The following is a 23370-nucleotide window of genomic DNA, read 5'->3' on the forward strand; positions in this document are numbered from 1 at the left end:
TATCAGGGAGAATGTCTAAACATCAAAAGGTTCAAATTATAGAAAAAATATTTTACAGGAAGTTGGAAATTGTTATAATTAATTATGTAATAACTGTTGTGTTTTGCAACAAGGAAGTTGCATCAACTACATTAGATAATTAACAAATTATGAAAAGAATTCTTTAGAATTAGGATAGTTTTAGACTGGTGATTTGTTTTTATAATATTTTTTAAAAGAAACTTATTTTATGTCTGCATTTAGAAATTAATTCAGATTTTTTATTCAGTAAATTTTCTTGATCTAAATGAGTAATAATTTCAAATTTTTCTTGTAAACATAGTATACATTTTTTGGAAATGTTATTATTGGCAGGCGTGGTTTTTAGAATGAAAATATGAAATTATTACTCATTTAGATCAAGAAAATACTTTATGAAAAAAAAAAAAAACTCAATGAAGAGGAAGGAGTACTGCTTTACAATACGGCTGATGATGTTTAGTGAAAGGGCTTTTTAATTTTAATTAGTATTTAAAACAGAAAAAAGTATATAAGTAGAAAAGGGTTTCCAAATTTACACCGAAAGTTTCAATATTTATCAATTACTAATATGTTTTTTAATTCTTAAGGCCGATTTTTACTTAAATTTTTGATAAATAATTTTTTGTTTATAACAAGTAAAAATTATTAAATGGGAAGGGCGGGGGTCTTAATGATTTTATGGATGGATGGGAAAATTTTCTAAAAATTAATTAATAAACATCCGCCCCACCTACTTCTATTAAGTACTTGAGAGTACTTAATAGAAGTAGGTGTAAGAGTAATTCTCAAGGTGAGTAATACTCATGTTGTAAAATTAATACCAGTTATCAAAATTTCATAAAGTTTGTTTATATAACGCGTTCATATTATTCATACTCAGTGAGTATGCACATTATATATATGTGATAAAATTATGTGGTTAATTTTTTGACCTTGTAGGTCAAAAAATTAACCACATTTTGGCCTTGTAGTAGATAGTTATTATTTAAACTAATATTGTTTATTAGTCTAAATTCATGTTGTTTTTGTCAAGGAAAGATATATTCAAAAGGAAGAAACGAAATTAAGCGGAATTTTATTAAGTTTATACACCTGAGACTTCAAGTTTTAAAATACAGTCAACACTTTCGAAAACGATCTAGAATAGCTCCTGATATATATAATAATAATAAGCTATGGCAAGAAAAATTTAACATAAGGACTTAATTAAATAAAAGTGCTAAATTTAGCACAAAGTGAATATGTTTTTTGTTTTTTCTCCTTCTCTTGCTTGAAAGGGTTAGCAACCCTTTAGCTCTTTGTCAGTTGATAATGAGCTGTAGCAGCATTTCGGTAGAGCTAGTGCTGATCAAAGTGTTTGTCAATTCGATTTTTAAACTCATTAGGATGTAGAGAGTGAATCACAGCTTGTGGGAGTTAACTGCTGGCGACTCTGTCATCATCACTTTACTAATATACGACATCTGTTGACATTCTGTTTGGGATAATATTTAGTCTTGTAGAGATTGCTTGCATGTTATTGTTGAGGTCAGATGCATTAAAGAACTCTTTGAAGAGACGCTGAGAGTGTCCTCAAGTTATTCTATCATATGGATGGCCAATTTGTGGGTTAAGCCAACAAACATTTTCTAAGTTATTATAAACCTGAGTTTGTAAATTAAATCACCCCAGTTGCGTCTTTCATTTAGTGAGGTTAGATGAAGATGTGATAATCTGGCTTTGCTGGCTAATGCTATAAGAAGCGGAATTTCTTTGGTGCAGAATTTCTTGTGTGCAGAAAAGGAAGGTAGCAGAATTTCTTTTGTGCAGAAGGAGAATTCCATACAGGAGCAGCATACTCAAGATAAGGTCTGACCAGAGATGTGTAAAGTCTCTTCCAGACATGTGCATTTTTGTAGATAAAAGCTTTATTTAGATGACAGAGGACAGAGTTAGCTTTTGATGATATTATTTTGACATGCATGTCCCATTTGAAGTTGTGTGAAATGCACATGCCAAGATCTCTTTTGTTGTAAAAGGAATCAAGAAGTTGCATCTCTTGTGGAGTCAAGATATAGTATTGGTGATTGAGATTTTCAGTTTTTTTGAGGTGTAAGATAAGGCCTTTTTTTAGTTAAGGCGTTAGCACCAGGTTGTAGTCCAAGATGTGATTTGATTCATGTTGTTCTAGAGCATAATTGGGCTGTCTGGGGTCAAATTGGTGGAAAGAACTTTGCTGTCATCAGCATATAACTTCATTGGATTGTTAACTAGGTCTGTAATGTCATTAATATATAAGATGAATAAAAGATATCCTAGAACAGATCTTTGTGGTACCCTACTATAACCAATCTGAAGCGGCAGAAACCATCACAACTCGCTGTGTTCTTTAAAAAGAAAAGACTATTAAAAAGAAACGTCTCCCATAGAAGAGACACCATAACCAGAAAGTTTGTGGAGCATAAGATCATGAGGAGGTGTGTCAAGCATTTTTTCATAATCTAGATATATAGCATCTACACTATAGTCTCTTGCCATTGAATATGAGATCTGATCTACAGTTTCCAGAAAATTGGTAACATTATTTATTTGAAACAAGTTAGTGCTGATTTAAAAATAAAAGACTATTAGATACTCATTTAAACAATCTTTTACAATACGCTCTAGGAGTTTACAGCAAACAGATGTTGAAAAAATGGGTCTGTAGGTTGATGCATTAAGTTTAGATCCTTATTTGTGAAGAGGTGTGATGTATATGTGATATATATATATATATATATATATATATATATATATATATGTGTGATATATATATATATATATATATATATATATATATATATATATACATATATATATATATATATATATATATATATATATATATATATATATATATATATATATATATACATACATATATATATATATATATATATATATATATATATATATATATATATATATATATATATATATATATATATATATATATATATATATATAAAACATACACAGCTGAATATTTTATTTGAAAGGCCTTCTTTGTTAAAGAAAAATTGAAATTTAGGATGTGAAATGCTGGATCTGTTCGACTTAATGCATGGGTTTTGCTTGTGTCTCTGTTTTTATGACTAGGCAACTTATTCTATTATGTCCTAATGAGGGAGATAATAGAATGAGTTGCCTAGTCATAAAAACAGAGGCACAAGCAAAACCCATGCATTAAGTCGACAGCTCTAAAACTCAGTTTCATGGTTCTGAGACAAATTTAAAAATGAATATAGTACCAAAAACTATAAAACACAAAAAACCATCATCATCACCAAGTTCTCTAAACCTATCATTCACCAATATTTGTGGTCTTCAAAGTAACTTTTGTTGAGTCTTATCTCTTGCAAAGTTCACCAGACCTACTTGCTCTTTGTGAGACTAATTTGAGTTAAGCTGTCTCATCTTGTAATCTTAGTGTTGATGGTTATCTTCCTTTAATTTGTAAAGACTCCAATAGTCAAATGCTTGGCCTGGGCATTTACGATTGTAAGAATTTACCCATTTGTTGTGAAACTAGGTTGGAATCCACAGACTACTCTTTCATGTGCTTTTCTTTAACAGCACTTCACTCCATTGCCTTTCTCTTTGTTCTATATCGCTCTCCTTCATCTCAAGACTGCACTCTTTTTGATGTTATTTTTGATCATATTGACCAAGCCCTCTCTCTTTATCCATCAGCTAATATAGTTGTTGTCGGTGACTTTATTGCTCACCACTCTGAATGGTTTGGCTCTAGTGTCAGTGATTCTGCAGGCATTAAAACCCACAACTTTTGCCTTTCTCAATCCCTAACTCAAATAGTCAACTTTCCAACTCGCTTTCCAGACAACCCGAATCATTTTCCTTTTCTACTCGACTTATGTCTTGTTTTTGATCCTAGAAACAAGACATAAGTTGAGTTTCTAGGATCAGAAACAAGACATACATTCACCCTTAGGTGCTTCTGATCACAGTTTGATCTCTCTAAAACTAATATCTCATTCTTCTTCATCACCTGAATCCCCCTATTATCGTACCTCTTAAAACTACCTTAAAGCTGACTGGGACTCTTTCCCTGATTTTCTTTGTGATGACCCTTGGGTAGAAATCTTTTGTCTTCCTGTCGACAAATGTGCTTCTTACATAACTTTGTGGATCCAGGCTGGCATGGAATTTTTTGTTCCCTCTTGACGATTCCATGTCAAGCCTCACTCTCCTCCATGGTTTTCCTTATACTGTGCTGCTGCGATTGCCAATCGAAACCGTTACTTCCATATCTATCAGCAAAACAATTCTCCAGAAAACAGACGTCTGTTTATTACTACAAGAAACCATTGTAAAAAAAATTTGTCTTATACCAAAGTCCGGTATTCTTAGGTCATGAAATCTCGTATCTCATCTCAAAAATTAGGCTACCGTGACTTCTGGAGAATCTTTAATAATAATAATAATAATAATTATAATAATAATAATAACAATAATAATAATAATAATAATAATAATAATAATAGTATTAATAATAAAAGTAATAATATTAAATGGCAAATCTTTAATTCCACCTCTCTTGTATGGTTCAGACTTTGTCCCCTCACCTAAAGACAAAGCTGAATTTTTTGCTAAAAACTTTTCATCAATATCATCTCTTGATTCCACTAGTTGCATTCTACCTGGTATTGCCAACAAACAGGTTGATTTATTGCTTGACATTCGTATCACTCCAGCTTCTTTATCTAAAGACTCTTCTACAGCTTGTGGCCCGGACAACATACCTGTTATTGTCTTGCAGAAGTGTTCTCCGGAGCTGTCGTCTATACTCTCAAAACTATTCAACAAGTGCTTATCAGAGTCTTGTTTTCTAGCCTGCTGGAAAGCGGCATCTGTTACCCTATCTTCAAAAATTCTGGAGAGTGATCTGATTTGTCTAACTACTGTCCCATTAGTCTTCTTCTTATCAAAAGCAAGGTTTTTGAATCTATAATTAACAAACACTTATTTTATTAACAAACACTCTCATCTTGAATCTAATAGCTTACTTTCTGACCATCAATATGGATTTCGATCTTCTTGTTCTACAGCTGATTTGCTAACAGTAATAACCGATAGGTTTTATCATGCATTAGATAAAGGTGGAGTGGTTAAGGCCATCGCTCTTGACATTTCAAAAGCTTTTGATACAGTTTGGCATGCTGGTCTTCTCCATAAGCTTTCTTCTTATGGTGTATCTGGCAACATCTTTAAAATTATTGAATCCTTCCTTTCCAATCATAGTATAAAAGTTGTCCTCGATGGACAACACTCTTCTTCTTATTCTGTAATTTCAGGGGTTCCTCAGGGTTCTATCCTTGGCCCTATAGTCTTTTTAATTTACATTAACGATCTTCCAGATATTCTCACATCTAAGGTGGCATTGTTGATGATACTACCATTTATTCTTGTCGTGATAAGAAACCAACACTCTCTGATTGCTTGGAGGGGGCATTTGAGCTTGAAAAGGATCTCACTTTAATGGTGATGTACTTGATGAGTCATCTACTTTTCATCTTCTAGGATTAACTCTTACTTCCAATCTTTCTTGGAAACCATATATTAAATCAGTTGCAAAATTAGCATCTGCTAAGGATGCATCTCTTTATCGAGCTCGACGCTTTTTTACTTCGGATTCTATTCTCTATCTCTATAAATCTCGAATCCGGCCTTGTATGGAATACTGTTGCCATATCTGGGGCGGATCTTGTAATAATGCCCTTTCTCTTTTAGACAAGATGCAAAAATGCAATGTAAACATTGTTGGACCTGCTCTTGCCGCCAACCTCCAACCACTATCACATCGTCGTAATGTTGCTTCTCTTTCTCTTGTGCTATCTACTAAAATTCATTCTTGAGTTACTTGTCATTCAATGTCTCATCCTTTTTCTGTGACTGTTCCTAAGTGCCCCACAATCTCTTATTAGTCTAGTTTTTTTCCTCAAACATTAGTTCTTTGGAACTCGCTTCCTTCATTTTGCTTTCCTGATTCATATATATAGTTCTTTGGAATTCGCTTCCTTCATTTTGCTTTCCTGATTCATATAATTTGCAATCCTTTAAGTCATCCAACAATTGTTATCTTGCTCCTCAATCTTCATCTTTTCTCTACAAGTAACTTCCAACTTTAGTTAGTGGTTGCTTGCAGCCTTGTTGCAAGCGAAGATGTTTAATATATATATATACATATATATATATATATATATATATATATATATATATATATATATATATATATATATATATGTATATGTATATATATATATATATATATATAGAGAGAGAGAGAGAGAGAGAGAGAGGAGAGAGAGAGATAGTGGGAGAGCGAGAGAGAGAGAGAGAGTGAGAGAGAGAGAGAGAGAGAGAGAGAGAGAGAGAGAGAGAGAGAGAGAGAGAGAGAGAGAAAGAGAGAGATATGTGTTATATCAAAGTATATTATATTTTAAAATATGTATGAGTATTTTAAAATGTTATGAAAAATAAAGCTTATATATTAAATTTAATTTCTTAATTTTTAGATAATCCTAACCTAAAAATAAACGATATAGAAGCTGCATTTATTCATAAACTTGGCACTTTTGCTGCAGCTTGTATGAATTCAAGATATGATGGTACAATCTACTTTGGTGTTTCTGACTGCAAAGATGGAAAATCTGTACATGGCGAAATAAAAGGTGTAAACACTTCTTTGATCACTGATTTTAATTATGAAGAATGGATAGAAAAGCATTTTAGAAAGAGACCTTTTAAAAGTCTTAAAAAATGTTCTCGAGAAGAACAAAGCGCTTTTTCAAGGTGCATGAGCTCTATTCGATTTATTCCAATAATAGAATCAGATCGTTTTGTTATTGAGATTGACATTGAACCCAAATTTTCTATTTGCAAATTCCTCAAGTTTAAAATAAACTCCAATAAGTATGAAAACGGAGTATATTTCTTAAGGGAAAGTTCTTCAAGTGTTCCTCTTAAACCTGGAAGCAAAGAAGAAAACTTTTTTATCAATAAGGAATCCAAGCGTTTAGCTGAGGATAGAAGAGATATCGAGTCTTACAAAAACATTGCCCCAGTAGATATACCACACATGCTCAAAAATTTATTATGCAAAGGAGAGTACAAACTTCCAGATGATAAATGCAAGTACTTTCTTATTATAAACAGTTATTGTACTGATGAATGCTGCAAAATGTCAGATTTTTCAGATTTTGATTGGGTAAAACAGGTTAATTGGAAAGCAATTTTTGATTTCAATCCTGGTTCAGCTTGCAATGGTATACTTTCTGTTCTACAAGATCCAAATAGTGTGTTAATACCACCATATAGCATTGCAGGTAAAAAAGAATTTATTTGACAAAATGTGTGATATAATGTGCTGATTAAATAATTCAAATTTTTTTAAGGTTTAATCATTCTAATATCTAAATATGTAATTATATATTTCATACATTCGTTTTAAATTCCTTAGCAACATGGAAAATAAAAAAAGGAAAGGTTGTTTGTTTTTTTAAGACTGTCAAATTAAATTCTTTTTTCTAATTTTTATATTAACTTTTTGTGTTTAAATTTTAAGTATTTAATTAACTTAACTTTTTTAAGGCCAAGGACTTAATTTTTGGACCTAAAGCAAGGTCAAGACCAAAGATTAACTAGACTAAAAGCCTATACCACTTGAAGTGCTAGAGCAAGACCCTAAACTTCATGTTGTAAAGTTCGATCGAAGTTAGAGCTTGGTCTACTTTTGCAACATGAAGTTATATATCTATTGGAAATAGATATATATATAAAAAGCCAAAAACAAAAAAATAATTGTAAACAGCTATACATAACATAGTTATACATAAAAATAAAGAATTGAAATATAAGTTGATTTTAGTTGCTAGCATAACCTGTACAGTATGTTAAATATGCTAAATTAAAAATATGCATAAGCATTAACTATTACTGTATATCTGTAAGTCTTTTTATATTTTACTTTATTACATTTAAGAAACATCAAAAGCTACAATGTACCATTTTTACTTACAAAAATGCAGCAAAAATGACTTAACAGCTCTATAATCTACAATCTGTTCTCAAAATCATCACTTCCATGTCTACCTGACTGGATAATTCCATTGGTCACCTGTATGCAATCTTTATGTCGCATAATGTCAATACTTTTCTTTTTTCTTTTCTTTTTTATTTTTAGTGCATGTCTTAGAGATTTCTGCTGTTTTTCTCAAAGAAAAGGTGGCAATCCCCCCTTCCTTTTCCTTAGATTTTTTTAAAATAATTTTTTTATTGCTAATCAATATATGTTGTTTGAAAAAGAAGTAATTAGACCTCTTTGAAAATAATATGAAATAATAATAAAATTGTAAGATGAAATATCATTAAATATAATATCCCAATTGTCCAATAGGACCTTGAGAAGTTACTGGAAATAAAGAAGAGTGTTGGCTTTCGAGGATGACTTTAATAAGCCGGTTAGAAAAAAATGCTTTTGTAATCTCAAAAACTTTCCCAGATACATCATGTGAAACAAGCTTATGGAGAAAACTAACAAACTTTGAAATCTTTATGGCAATAATCCTAGCCTCTCCGCCTCCGTCTAATACACAATAAAGTCTTTCAGTCACAGCAGTTAGCAAGTCAGCCGTAAAGCAAAAGGATCGAAAACTTGATTGTTTGACAGCAAGTTATTTTCCTCAAGATGGGATGTGAGAAATTTGTTCATTAAAGATCCAAAGACCTTGCTAATAACAGAAAGAAGACTAATTTGACAATAATTGGAGGGGTCAGAATGTTCACTGGAGTTTTTGAAAATTGGAACAACAGATGTCATTTTCCAGTAGGCAGGAAAGCAAGACTCAGTCGAGCACTTATTAAATAGTTTAGAGATAATTTTTTTAAGTCAATGACAGGAATGTTGTTTGGACCACAAGCTACAAAACAGTTTAATTGAGATATGATTTTAGTAACTGAAGCCGCAGTGATTTGAATTTCTAACAATGGGTTAACCAATTTAAATAGGATGAAAGGAAGTGAATGGCCATAAGATTCAAGAGTCAAGTTGGAAGAAAAGTTCTTTGAAAATAGTTCTGCCTTATACTTGGGAGAGATAATAAGATCAGTCCTATAAATGAGAGATGGAATGTTAGACCTATATTTATTAACAATGCTGTTGAAGATTCCCAAAAGCCTCTAGAGCCTAACTTCTGAGATAAAATGTGAGATTTAGTGAATTGAGAATAATGGAGCTTAGCATCAGACAGCAGCTTTTTACATCGATTTCTTTCAATAATAAGTTTGATGCGGTAGTGGTGTAGTGGTAAAGCGCTTGCTTCATAAACAAGAGGTTCCGAGTTCGATCCCCACTACGTCCCTGGTAATACCACGCTCAACTTGTTTCTCCGAGCAGCGGCCTTGTTCGTCAAGGTTCGTGTTTCAGAGTTATAGAGTTGAGAGAGGGTTATAACCACTATTAAGTAGTCTCCTCATCTGTAGTGGCCTTCTCGGCCTTGAGGAGGTGAATAACAAAAAAAAACTACCTGTTTGTTCTCAAAAGAGTTGTTCTTTTGAAAAAGATGAAAAAAATGATTACAATTAGATCTAGCAGCTGCACAAGAAGGTGAAAACCTTGGAGTCGAATGAAGCTTGACTTGAAACTGATGAGAAGGAATAAAAGCTTCCATTCCTGCCTGAATCCAGGAGGTTATGTAGGAAGTGCATTTTTCTGCTGAGAGAGAGAAAAAAAAAAAGGATTCGAACCTGGTTTCATAACAAATAGGTGAATTGTTGCATATGTATTCCCCTAAGCCAAGCATGTAACTATTGGAGTCGTTGTAAATCAAAGGATAGCACCCAACAACATTTAGATCAGAAGGTATAGCATAATTTAAATTAGTTTTACTAAGAGCAAACAAGTCTGGTGAATTTTGCAGGAGGTAAGATTTAGCTGATGGAAGGTTGCTTTGCAGACCACAAATATTAGTAAAAGATATATTTAAACTAGAGGTGTACGGATTGGAAATTTTGAAATCCTGCTGGAACCGGATTTACCAACTTTGTTAATAAAACTTTAGTCGGAAAGAGAATTATATTTATGTAGTTTTTTACATTCAAGATTGAAAGTGAAAGCCTGCACTTTAGTATCGTGGCTACATAATATATATTTATAACCTTTAATATATAAGAGAAAGTCAGGTAGCCCCAGATGGCAGGTAACTCCGTACACTTAATGTACAGCTTAAACTAAAGAAGCTATGTGATTTTGAATACTATAAAAACATTATTTGAGTGAAAATTGGCATATGCAAAATATCTATCATAATATGCTGAAGCGATTAGCTGGGAGTGCAAGATATTGCCATGTATCATCACATATTAATTCACATATCACTATATCTAATTCACATTAATATACCTTATATGTAAACTAATAACTTTTTATTGGTCAAAGTTTTAAACATTTTAATTTACAATATTTTTTTAAAAAAGAATTTGTTTAATAATTTAATTCACTGGTTTTAAAACTAGTATTTGCAAATGATTTATGATTGGTCGGTATTAGACACATGTTTGGAGGTTGGTTCCGGACAACTTAATTCGTTTACATATTAAAAAATGAGTATTTTTTTTTTATAAATAATTATACATTTAATATAATATACAAACCCATAATAGTAATTCATTTAATTCCAATTAAAAGACCTAAGATTTGAAAAAAGTGTTTTTAAAGTGTTTATTTTCATTTGTAAAAAACTAATATTTATATTTCTAAATGATGACATTTTCATTCCCATTCCTTAAATATCAAAGGCAATTTTTAAAGCCGATTTTTTTTTAATGTGTTGAGAACATTCCAATACTAATAAGTATTGTATTTGTGTCACACGGGTAAAAAAAGAGGTAAAATTATGGTTAAACAATGTGTCTGGGGCTACTCTCCAATTTTGAAACATGCCTTTTTTCTAACATTTTTCAAGTATGTTTTGTATATTATTAAGGTAAACAATAATTATTTTTTGTTTCTAGTTCTATAGATAAATGTACTTTAAAAAAAGTCTTCTGACACTTTATTTTCTGTTAGTAAATGTCTACAATCTATTTTTTCCTTAAGTTTTCGGAGCAACCCGACTTTCCTTCATATAACCTATTTTCATTAACTTGGTTCTTGTTTCATTTAAATCCAATATGTTGTTTTTATTTGTTTTTTATAACTTTATTTATTGAAAGTTTTAATCTGCATAATATTTATATTTAAAATTATTCCTTTGTATTCTATTTTTACATTTAGGTTTAAATTAAAATATTTACTGTATTAGGCATCCTATATTTTTAATTATTTAAAATTTAAGTAACAGGTAACAGTTTTAATGAAAAAAAAGCTAGTTTGTTGTCCAATACGGGCTAGCAAATCTTTTTTCCACACAATATTCCCAAATTTCTAGAAATCCTTACATAATTGATTACTACAAATAAAATTACATTGTGTTTGTAAAGAATTTTGTATTTTTTACCTAGGTTTTTCTATAGTTCTTCATTGCCCTGTAGAACAATGACTTTTTTATGCAGTCTGTGTCACATGTCTTAAAAAAAGGTTAAAAATAAATTCCGGCATTCTGACCTGAAATACCGTAATTCTGGCCACAACCAGAATGACCTAAAAGTCACAAATTCCACCCGGAATTCTGGCTGGAACAGAATTATTGTACATCCCTAATTAACACAGTTATTTTTTTTTAATGTTTTTTATGTTTAATATTTTGGTTTACCTTCGGCACAATTTAAGTTTAAAGAGAACTTGACTCATTTATAAATAGAGCACGGCCTCACAAGTAATGGGCTATGCATTTCTCTCAGTCCTGTTAATTCACCTAAGTCATAACAGGGCTCAATATGTGGCCTCGACAATGTGCACCAAAAGCATTAACAGGGACATTATCCATGCGCAACATGGCACTGTTAATACTCTGATATTGTGCAGCTGTTGATGGAATCAGCCTCCCTGAGAGCTACCACAGAGTTCAGAAAACCTTACTACCAACCGATCGCAATCATTAAACTGAGTTTAATGATTTTAACTGAGTTGCATAACCTCTATGAGTAGAGTCAAGAAGATCCAGCATTCATCACCCAAGACAGTAAACCATGTAACAGAGGTTTACACCTACGCCAGCCTAATAGATAAAAAAGGGGTTTGAAGCTAATCAATAGAATTATTCTGCTTACCCATAAAGTCTTTGCCTAGGAGGCCTCCTTTGAGACAGGAGCTGGATGCAGTTAAAGTCTGCCCAAGATGAGTATTTTTGACAAGACATCATTTCTAGCCTTTACTCAAACAAGAGCCCTAAAGCAGGGGATTTTTAAGTTGGAGTTTGTTTCTCCTAGCCTTTGCCTAAAAAATACACTCTTAAATACAAGGCAGCAGGGCATAGGCCAGGTAGTACTGGGTTACATAGTACCAGTAGCAGGATGATTGTGATGATCCTGAACCTGACCTGGAGTAATTAAAAGGAGCTACTTTTTACAAATGGCACCATAAAACATTGGGCTTGATATTTTGGAAGTGCTTTAGAAAAATTACACCCAACATAATAGACAAGAATGAGCGTAGGTTTAATAGTTGTAGTGTCTATTTAGTTAATGAGCTCATCTGCATCAAAACAGATTTAAACATTTAAACAGAACATTTAAACAAAGCATTTAAACATTTAAACAGAACACATTTATTCATAAAGTAACTTATGATTGATTAAACAATGCGCCATAGGTTCAGACAGTACACAAACATACAGATAGCAACTTATGGGTGAGTGAACACTGCACCAGAGCTTGAATTTAATATTTCTTTACTTTACCAGAAATACTCTTGTATTGTTCAGGGAGGATTAATGTAGAATCCAATTGTAATGTTGTCCTCTACATTATTTTTCTTACACCTTCAATTTCACCAGATCATACCATATCACAACAGATATTTAAATTTTGAAACTTGTTGTTTCATTGGCTAATGATTCGGCTTTTTGCTTTTGGATCTTTGACTTCTTCAGACACTTGTACCATTACATCATAAATATCCAGAGACTGATACCTCAATGTTCTAACACTATCTATCCTGCTCTCCCACCATGATCAAATTGAGATTATGGCAGGCACATTGTACAAATTTAAATTGAGGGTTTTATCATATTAATCTTGCCTGGACACAAAATTTTGCTTGTGTTGACATTATTATCATAGTCTTGTCCTCTGATGTTAGCTATAGATAATCTTAAGCACTGCAGTTCATTAAAAAGTGTTTGAAAAATTCCATGACCGGTAGTGTCGCCGACTTTAAGAAACATGATAAATGATTTGCTAATGGTTATCTGTTCTGAATTACTAATGTCCACTTATCTATTTATCCTTATATTATTTTATATCTGTATAAATCAGTTTCCTTTTTGCAGGTACCCGGTACATTTCTATTCAAAACGTTGCACCATTGTTAGGTCACTTCAATCCATCAAAAAAAATCATGCTTCACTTTAATGCCAGTCCACATAGCGTAGGAGCTGGCTGAACGAAATTATGCATAAGTTGAAAAGGAAGGATTAGCATTAGTTTTTGCATTAAAAAAATTTCATCAGTTTTTATATGGGTACAAGTTTACTTTATACACTAATCATAAATTTCGGCTGGGGCTGTTTTCAGAAAACAAGGAATATCCTAAAAGAGCTGCTACAAGATTATTACGCTGGGCCCTGTTCTGTCAGCATATGATTATAAACTGCTATATTTTTCTAGTGAAAAAATGCAGCTGTAGATGGTTTGAGCCATTTACCATTAAATGCATTGAGAGAAAAGTCATGATTAAAAACCATGGAGGTGGCTATGATGGAGCTTGTAAAAACCCCTATTACAGAAAAACAATTAAGGATAGCCACATACAATAAGCCCATATTAGTAGTGTTTCTAAATAAAGTTTTAGACAGGGGGTTGATGATGGAAGATAGTAAAATAGAACTAAAACCATACACATCTAGGTTTCCTTAGTTGCCAACTAAAGGAGGTTACATGTTGTGGGGGCGAAGAGCAGTGTGCCAAGAGTTACATAAGGTTCATCCATGGGTGAGTTAAATGAAAGCTTTAGCTAGAAGTTATGTCTGGTGGCCCGGAATCAATTCCAAAATTGAGAACAAAATAAGCAATTGTGAGATCTGTCAAAGAAATCAGAAGTGTCCATTGCTGAGTCTCGTCCGTGGGAATGTCCAAGTAGACCATAGGAAAGATTACACATTGATAGTTGACAGTTTTTTAAAATGGATTGAAGTGGAAGTTGTGAAAAGAACTGAAGCCAAGGCAACAATTACGGTACTCAGGAGATTGTTTTCAACCCATGGTATACCTAGAGTTATTGTTAGTGTTAATGGATCTAGGTTTTAAAGTGATGAATATCGCTCCAATGCGGGGTGTAACGATCGCATAAAAAACATTCTTGTTGTAGTTTGGATGGACATACATTTAATGGTTTAGACAACTGGTTATAGCTCTTGATATTTGTGATTAATTTAATTAAGTTTTTCCTAAAGCAGTAGAATTCCCTTTTAACCTAGTCATAACACTGACAACGCTAATCATTTACTTTCATTTCTTGATTTATGTCTGGTCTCTGATCCTAGCTTGTGTTTAGTTTCTCCTTTTTCTCCTTTAGGTAGTTCTGACCATACAATTGCCTATTTTCTTGAAATCTTTTATCTCGTACTTCTTTTTTGGACTCTATAATCACTCTACTTACTACTACCCTAAAGCTGACTGGGATTCTTTTTGTGATTTTCTTTGTTATGGTCCTTGGGCTGATGTCTTTTCCCTCTCAGCTGAAAAATGCGCCTATTACGTAACATCCTGGACTCAGGCAGGAATGAAAACTTTTATTCCTTCTTGTCAGTTTCAAGTCAAGCCTCATTCTACTTTATAGTTTTCACTATTTTTTTCATCTTTTTCAAAAGAACAACTCTCTTGAGAACAAACAGCTGTTTATTATTGCAAGAAATTGATGTAAAAAGCTGCTGTCTGATGCTAAGCTCCATTATTCTCAGTTCATTAAATCTCACATCTTATCTCAGAATTTAAGCTCTAGAGACTTTTGGAAAATCTTCAACGGCATCATTAACAGGGGTAGATCTAACATTTCATCTCTCATTCATGGGACTGATCTTATTACCTCTCCCAAGTATTAGGCAAAACTTTTTGCATAGAACTTTTCTTCCAACTCGACTCTTGAATCTTATGGCCATTCACTTCCTTTCATCCCAATTAAACTGGTTAACCCATTGTTAGAAATTCAAATCACTGCGACTTCCATTGCTAAAGTCATATGTGACTGAAAGATTTTATCGTGCATTAGATGGAGGCAGAGAGGCTAGGGCTGTTGTTCTTACATATCTAAGGCTTTTGACAAAGTTTGGCATGGTAGTTTTAATCTTTAAGTTTTGGCATGTTTCTTTTTTAAGCTTGTTTCATATGATGTATCTGAAAAAGTTTTTGAGATTAACAAATCGTTTCTTTCTAACTGCTCTATTAAAGTCATACTTGAAGGCCAACACTCTTCTGTATTTCTTATAACTTCTGGTGTACCTCAAGGTTCTATCCTTGGTCCTGATTTGATTCTTATCTATATTATTAATCTTACCAACAAGCTTACATCTAAAGTAGCTCTTTTTGCTGATGACTTGATTTTATACTCTTGCCTTTACAAAAAGTTTTTTCTTTTCGATTGCTTAGAACAGGCAGCCGATCTTGAATCTGATCTCACTTCTGTAGCAGATTGGGGCTCACATTGGTTTGAAAATTTTATATCCAATAAATATCTCAGTACTGTCAACATTCCTATATTAACGAATGCATGGCTGTCCCAAAGAGACTTTGAAGGGAGGGGGGTTGATGTATCTGTTTTTTGCCGACTAAAGCTTAAAAAATTTTTATAGTTTGCTAACTTATCTATAAAAAAAAAGGTTCTCGCTTTCCGACATTTGCCGACTACCAACTACAAATCCAATTTTGCTGACTAATAAAATTCATAGGGGGGCTAGACATTCTTATGATCCCCCCCTCCCCTTCACTCATCTCGGGATGGCCCTGAATGAATGACAACCCTCTCACTTAGTATATATAAATAAAATACAAAAAAATTTAAATAGTGATTTTATTTTGTTAACTATCAGTTTATTTAAATATCATGCTTATACACAATTATCAATTATATATATATACTGATATTAACTTACTTGAATCATATGTTTTCCATTGGATTTAGGTTGAGTAATTGAATATGCCACCATTCTAAGGTTTGCATAGTTTTTTAACATATACTTTTTGATGCTTAACAGTGGCTTTAATACATTCAGGATGATACTTTACATTACTGCGTCTTCAAACATGTAATTGTCCAACTCACCTAAAGCCAAAGGAGATTCATTTGGCCAAACAACTCGTCTCCATTGGACAATAGTTCAGTTTAATATTCAATTCGATAATTCAATTATATATATTTTATCATTACATGAAGGATTAACATTTGGAGTAGGCTTCAATGGTGCAGTGAACATAAAAACTAAACTATTGTCCAATGGAGAAGAGTTGTTTGTTCAAATAAATACCCTTTTGGTTTTAAGATAAAAGTAAAAACTTTTACCAACATGTCAAGAAAAACTTTCAGATCTTTCAGATCCAGATCCACGGGCTGTTTCTCCTGTGTCCTTAAACTTCTTAAAAAAATCATCCAATCTTGCTTGCAATATCTCTGAATCATTCCAAATATTGATGTTTCAATAATTTTTCCTTTATTGATTTCATTAAGGACTATTTTTATTTGTATATTATATTAAAATATCTAATCTAAGTATTTATAAATTAGCATATTGCATCATTAATAAATACATATTAGACTATATGTATACAGGGTAAGCAATAAGGTTAACCCTGACCATTTACAGTTTATATTTCTATTTATTAAAAAATAATCTAAAAATAATAAGAAACTAAAATAAACCATAAATATTTTCTATATGATTTTAAACTTCAGTGAAGTTCTTTCAAAACCAATTCAAAGTAAATTTTTCTTTAAAAAAATCTCAGGCGGTTTTGTATAATGTACAGTCCTGACTAAAACCAATGTATAATGTACAGTCCCAGCTAAAACAAATGAAAACTTGAAAATTAAAAAATGGCTTTTTTACAACAATGATGATTAAAAATAAAAAAGTAGTATATTGGCATTATTTGATTTTGTTGGTCTAGTAAAATATGATATAAGTTACTAGAATTCCACTACCAAAGATTATACATAAACGAAACCTAACTAATTATAGCTCTGTTTTTTCTTTAAAAGTTAAAAACTTCAGGGTTAGGGTTAGAAACATCTTCCTAAAAACCATGATGCTGAAATATGGCAAAAATTAAGAACATTATCTTTTAGCAAATACAAGTTCTAACCCTGCATAGTTATATTTTAAACACAGCAAAAAACTATAAAATTAGTTTTTTAAGGATCTTTTTAAAATATCTAGTAAAACAATAAGCAGCGAGTATTAAATTCATGAATCAATTTGCCTTAAATCTTCAGGCTGTTTTTAAATTTCTTATATAAAAGTGTTTATAATAAAACTTTTTTTGCTATAAGAGCCTTAAAATTAAAGAGACATTAAAATTATATTCTCTAAAGTATTGAATATTTGCACTAATCTATTTTAATTACTTTGATATTGGTAAAAAAAGGCTGACACTTTAAATTCAAACAAATAAAAATATTTGAGTACATTATTACAAAGATGAGATGTAAAACATAATGTTAAGAATAAAATAAATAAAAAACTATATATATGTATATATATATATATATATATATATATATATATATATATATATATATATATTTATATATATATATATATATATATATATATATATATATATATATATATATATATATATATATATATATATATATATATATATATATATATATATATATATGTAAAATGAAAATAGAAGTTTTGATAAGTGATTTTCGACTAATTTATTATTGCTCTAATATTGCTCAACATATTAAGAAGTTGAACACCCTACTTAGAAATAAAATGCATTCAAAATTATTTGTATATATATATATATATATATATATATATATATATATATATATATATATATATATATATTTTGAATAATTAAAATATATATATATATATTTTATTCAAAAGGTTGGGTTTTTTAAGCAGAAATTTTGCTTAAGATGAATGCAGATTTTCTTTATAAAGAAAACATAAAGAATTTACTTCATAAGACAACTTCTTGCAAACTTCATTTAATAAAACTACATCCTTCTGCTCTAAAGCAATTCGTACATTATAACAAATATCAAGCATAAATAAGGCACTTTAAGAACTTTACAATTTCTAACTGCAATATCCTTATGCAATTTATCGGCTTTTTTATCTATTTTTTTCAAGTTGCACTATTAATTTCCAGACTTTTTATCTAGATCATCAACGCCATAAACGTGAAAAATAAAAAATGCCCTATGGAATTTTAAAGTGTAAAGTAAATTACATCTTAAAAGTAATAAAATATTTCTCCTTAGGAGGCCACTTAATATGCCGACCTCTAGATCCGCCCTGTATATACCAGGTCTATAAGTATGAAATGAGCGGGTTTTTTTTCAAAATAAAACACTTTTTTCTAATGGAAAAGTAAATAATATTTTATTCAAAGTATTTGCGATTGCTTTCTACACATTTTGACCACCTTTCTGGCAATTTGTGGATACCATGCTAATAAAACTGATCGTTTTTTGAGGCAAACCATTCGGAGACCCATTTTTTGACTTCTTTGAAGGAATTGAAGTGTTGCTCATTCAATGCGTGTCCTATCGATGAAAACAAATGGTAGTCAGAAGGAGCCAAGTTTGGGGAATACGGTGGGTGAGGTAACTCTTCCCAGCCAAGTGATGATATCGTTTCCTTGATTGCTTTTGCTATATGACTCGGAGCATTATCATGCAACAAAATTACTTTTTCGTGTCTTTTGGTCCATTCTGGACGTTTTTCGATCAATGCATGGTTCAAATTGATCATTTGTTGTTGGTAGCGTTGCGTATCAACAGTTTTGCCAGGTTTTAGAAGTTCATGATACACCACTCCCTTCTGGTCCCACCAAACACAGAGCATTGTCTTTTTTCCGAATCAATCAGGCTTTGCAGTCGATGTTGATGTTTCTCCTAGATTTATCCATGATCTTTTGCAATTGGGATTCTTAAAATAAATCCATTTTTCATCACCAGTCACAATTCAATGCAATACTGACTTCCTTTCGTGTCGCAACAGCAACATTTCACATGTGGTTTTTCACTTTTCCATCTGCGTGTCATTCAATTCATGTGGCACCCATTTCCTGCACTTTTGGATCTTTCCCATAGCTTTTAAACGGTCAGAAATTGCTGGTTGTGAAACATTTGACATTCCTGCCACTTGTTTTTGACTTAAAGTGTCATCCTCATCCAGTATTGCTTGCAATTCTGTGTCTTCAAACTTTTTGGTGGTCTTCCACGATCTTCATTTCGCCCATCAAAATCATTATCTCTGAACTGTTGAAACCATCTTTTGCTTGTTGCTTCTGATAGAGCATGATCACCATAAGCTTCGACAAGCATTCGATGCGATTCTGCAGCACTTTTCTTTAAATGAAGACAAAAAATTAGTGCTTTCCGCAAATCATCATTTTCTGGTACAAAATTCGACATTTTTTACACGATTAAAAAATATGATGTTGTTTATACAATAACTTGATGTTTACTAAATATGTTTGATAGATGTCATAGCAACATAATTTTAAAAAAATTAAGGCCCGTTCACAACAAATGTTCTCTATCGATATATTTGTAAATCGACGCTCACTTCATGGTTATAGACCTGGTATATATATATATATATATATATATATATATATATATATATATATATATATATATATATATATATATATATATATATATATATATATATATATATGTATATAATTTTTGTTCATTTAGTTAATGATTTCAAAGAAAATCTACAAAATGAATCAACTATCAACATGTTTTTAAGATCTTGTCAATATGGAACAAAAACTTTGCACATTACATGTGTTGAAAGTTCAGAATCTAATCAGCACAATTTTCATTTATGGAGAGGAAAACATTTTTCTGAAATCAAACGATTGTTTGATGTGCTTACTAGCTCAGAGTATATAGATTCTCCTTCAGATATGATATTTATAATTTGTCCTTGCTCAAATTTAAATCAAAAGGAATTAGAATATTTTTTAAAGAACATATGCGTTACACCTAATATTTTTAATGAATTTGTGTTTCTTGCACAATCTAATAACCATTTAGAGTTTGTAAAAAATGCTATTTTACAAGAGTTTGATTTTGATTCAAGTAAGTTCAAATTTTTTAGAGAAAAATCTGTTACTTTAAAATGGTCAGATATTTCAGCATTTGTCCAGCAATACAAGAGTGTTCAAACAAATAAAAGATATTTAATAACATCAAGAAAAACTCAAGTTATTGTTAAAAATGAAATTTCTGAAATGTTTCAAAGTTATGGTGCCACTATTCTAGCAGCAAACGAATGTGACGAATTATTTTCAGAAACAAGTGAAAATTTGACAAGTTTGTTCAGCGAGCGAATGAAAACCTTCATGCAAGGGAAAGAAGCAACTTGGAGTTTATTTTTTTTTTCGGATAATATTAACAAATTGCCTCTTAAAGAAGCTCTACCTAGTGCTCTCATTGAAAGAGATATTGTAGATGAAATAAAAAACAAAATAGACCAATTTGTTACTTACAAGCATATATGTATTTCTCTAATTGGAGTTGGACATTTACCTGGAACTGGAGCAACTACAGCTTTAATGCATGTATTATGGCAATACAGATCAAATTTTAGATGTTTGTTAATTGATGGTCATCGTTTAGATGCTAGTGGGATTGATGAAATAGTAAATCACATATTATCATTTAGAGCATTTGGAGAGAGTGATGACGTTATTTATGGTTCAAACAAAAATCAAACTTGCCTCCCTTTTCTTATTCTACTTGATAACACAACAACAGAAATTGCTGAAGTTCTTCAAAGTAAAATACAAAATGAAATATATGACAGAAGAATTTTATTTGAAACTACAGTTGGTATTATACTATATATACAAAATAGAAAACTTGATGTTCGCAATTCTAAAAATCTTAATGAAAAGTTTACACCTAAAGAAAAAGTCAAGTTTGAATCCAAACTAAATCAATATGAAAAATTAATTGAAAAAGAGGATCTTTTTCCTGAAGATATGTTAGGTTTTTTAACTTTTATGAACAGTGATGGTACAAATCATTATAATAATTATGTCATTAACATTGTGGATAAAATCATTGATCATCTGGACAGTGTTTACCCAACAGAATCAAAACTTCTTTTGTACCTTGCAGTCTTCAAATGTTATATTGAAGATGGCAATATTTCTGTGTCTCATGCTTATAAAGTTCTTGGAAATGAGTGGCATATAAAAGATCATGACATGAAAAATTTCACATGTGAATACTTTCAAATGCTTGTGAGACAGTCTGAGGAAAAAAAACCTGGACCAGGAATTTATTTTATCTTAAAAATAACTCATTTACCAGTAGCAAAGATTATTTTGAAACAAATTTTAAAAAAAAAAAGCCTAACAGTCTTGTCTGTTGTAACAGAGCTCCTGGAAAATAAAGCATTTATAGAAAATCAGTTTTTAAAATCAAAGCTGATGATAGATCTTTGTATAATGGCTGTTCGAAGACAAAAAAATATTAATGTGTCAATGCAAAAGCATAGGATTGAACCCGTCAAGGAACCATTCTCTATGTTGATTTTAAATATTAGAGATGAATATAATATGAATGAATGTGTTTCAATACTTAAAAAATTTATTGATATATTGAAAAATTCACGTGAGGATTTAAGTCGAAATATTTCAAATGTTTATCAAACACTCTCCAGACTTTATTTAGAATACAGTTGTTTTGATGACGCAAAAGAAAATGCACAGGAAGCAGTTAAGGTAGATGGTAATCATTGCACATATGATACATTAGGCCAAATATACAAAAAAGAATTAGAGAAGACTTTAAAAAATGATACTAAAAAAAAAGAGCAAGTAGATTTAAAAATTGTGTTAGAACTTGCTAGTAAAGCTGTAAAAAATTTCATAAAAGAACAAATGGTTGCACAAGAAGAATGTTGTAAATTATCAACAATTGAAATTTCTGATGAAGATATATCTGATGAGGATACAATACAGTCAAGAATTCCTGGATATCTTGGTGAAATCTCAGTTATACACATTGGTAAAAATATCTTTATATACCTTCATTATATTATCTGTATTTGTTTTTATTCTTTTAATTTGTATATATTTGTTAATGCGTTAAAAATGCCCAAATAATCAAAAAATCCTTACCAATTACCATTGAAATATATTCATTCTATATTAAAAGTCAGTTAAAAGTCTAAACCAATTACTATCAAAAACGTAAAAATTAGCTTTAAAATAAATAAAAATTAAGTAAATAAAACTGGAATAATTGACATGTTTACTACCAAAGGAAAATTTTTTTGATAGAAATGGGATAATACTAAACTTATGAAGTTAGGTCTGTTTTATTGCAATATTAAGAGTATACATCCCTGATGAATGCTGCTAGTCATTTTTCTATCAGGCTCTCAAAAAATCATTGTATTATGGCCCTGAGGATGAAAATTCACTTATTATAGTCAACTAATTAATTTTTATTGGATCTGGCTACACCGCTATTTCTATCATCGTTCTGCTCAAGTGTGAATGCAGCATTTGTCAATGTTTGAGATTTATATTCATATAGTTCAGTCAAATTCATTCAAATTTTTTCAAATTTTATTTTTTAATTTTAGAAATCAAATTTAAAGTGGTCAAAATTTAAACTTAAAATTCTATTTTAATTTTGTTCAAACTTTGTTAAATTATAATTAAATCCTGGCAAGGTTTAACTCATAACCCTTGGATCGTGCTCCTGTGATAAAACCACCAGTTCTTCTTATGAGTTCTTTAAAATTAAATATGTATATATACAGGCCTCGGCGGGAGTATATAAGCGCGAGAGCAAAGAAAAGCTCTCCTAAAACAAATATGGTGAACATCCCAGCTAGCACACATACGTTGATAAAACGTTAGAACAATGTTGTGCGATGCGTTGGCCTAACATCGACCGCCAACGTTGTCTTTATATCATTTCGGTTACAAATGTGG

General features: G+C 31.1%; 1 protein-coding gene across 3 annotated transcripts in view; it reads left to right on the plus strand.

Annotated features, from left to right (window-relative positions):
* The window catches only part of LOC136081896 (sterile alpha motif domain-containing protein 9-like), a 128217-nt gene that overhangs the window by 51506 nt on the left and 53341 nt on the right, over positions 1-23370 (plus strand). For all 3 annotated transcript variants that reach the window (XR_010639234.1, XR_010639235.1, XM_065800278.1), the window contains exons 3-4: positions 6576-7385; positions 20105-22432. Coding sequence is in view for 1 of the 3 variants with exons in the window: in XM_065800278.1 (XP_065656350.1) it covers positions 6576-7385; positions 20105-22432 (3138 nt within the window). In the remaining 2 variants the exon portion in view is untranslated. The remainder of the gene's footprint in view (positions 1-6575; positions 7386-20104; positions 22433-23370) is intronic.

The sequence above is a fragment of the Hydra vulgaris genome, chromosome 06 (genome assembly GCF_038396675.1).
Source record: "Hydra vulgaris chromosome 06, alternate assembly HydraT2T_AEP".
NCBI lineage: Eukaryota > Metazoa > Cnidaria > Hydrozoa > Anthoathecata > Hydridae > Hydra > Hydra vulgaris.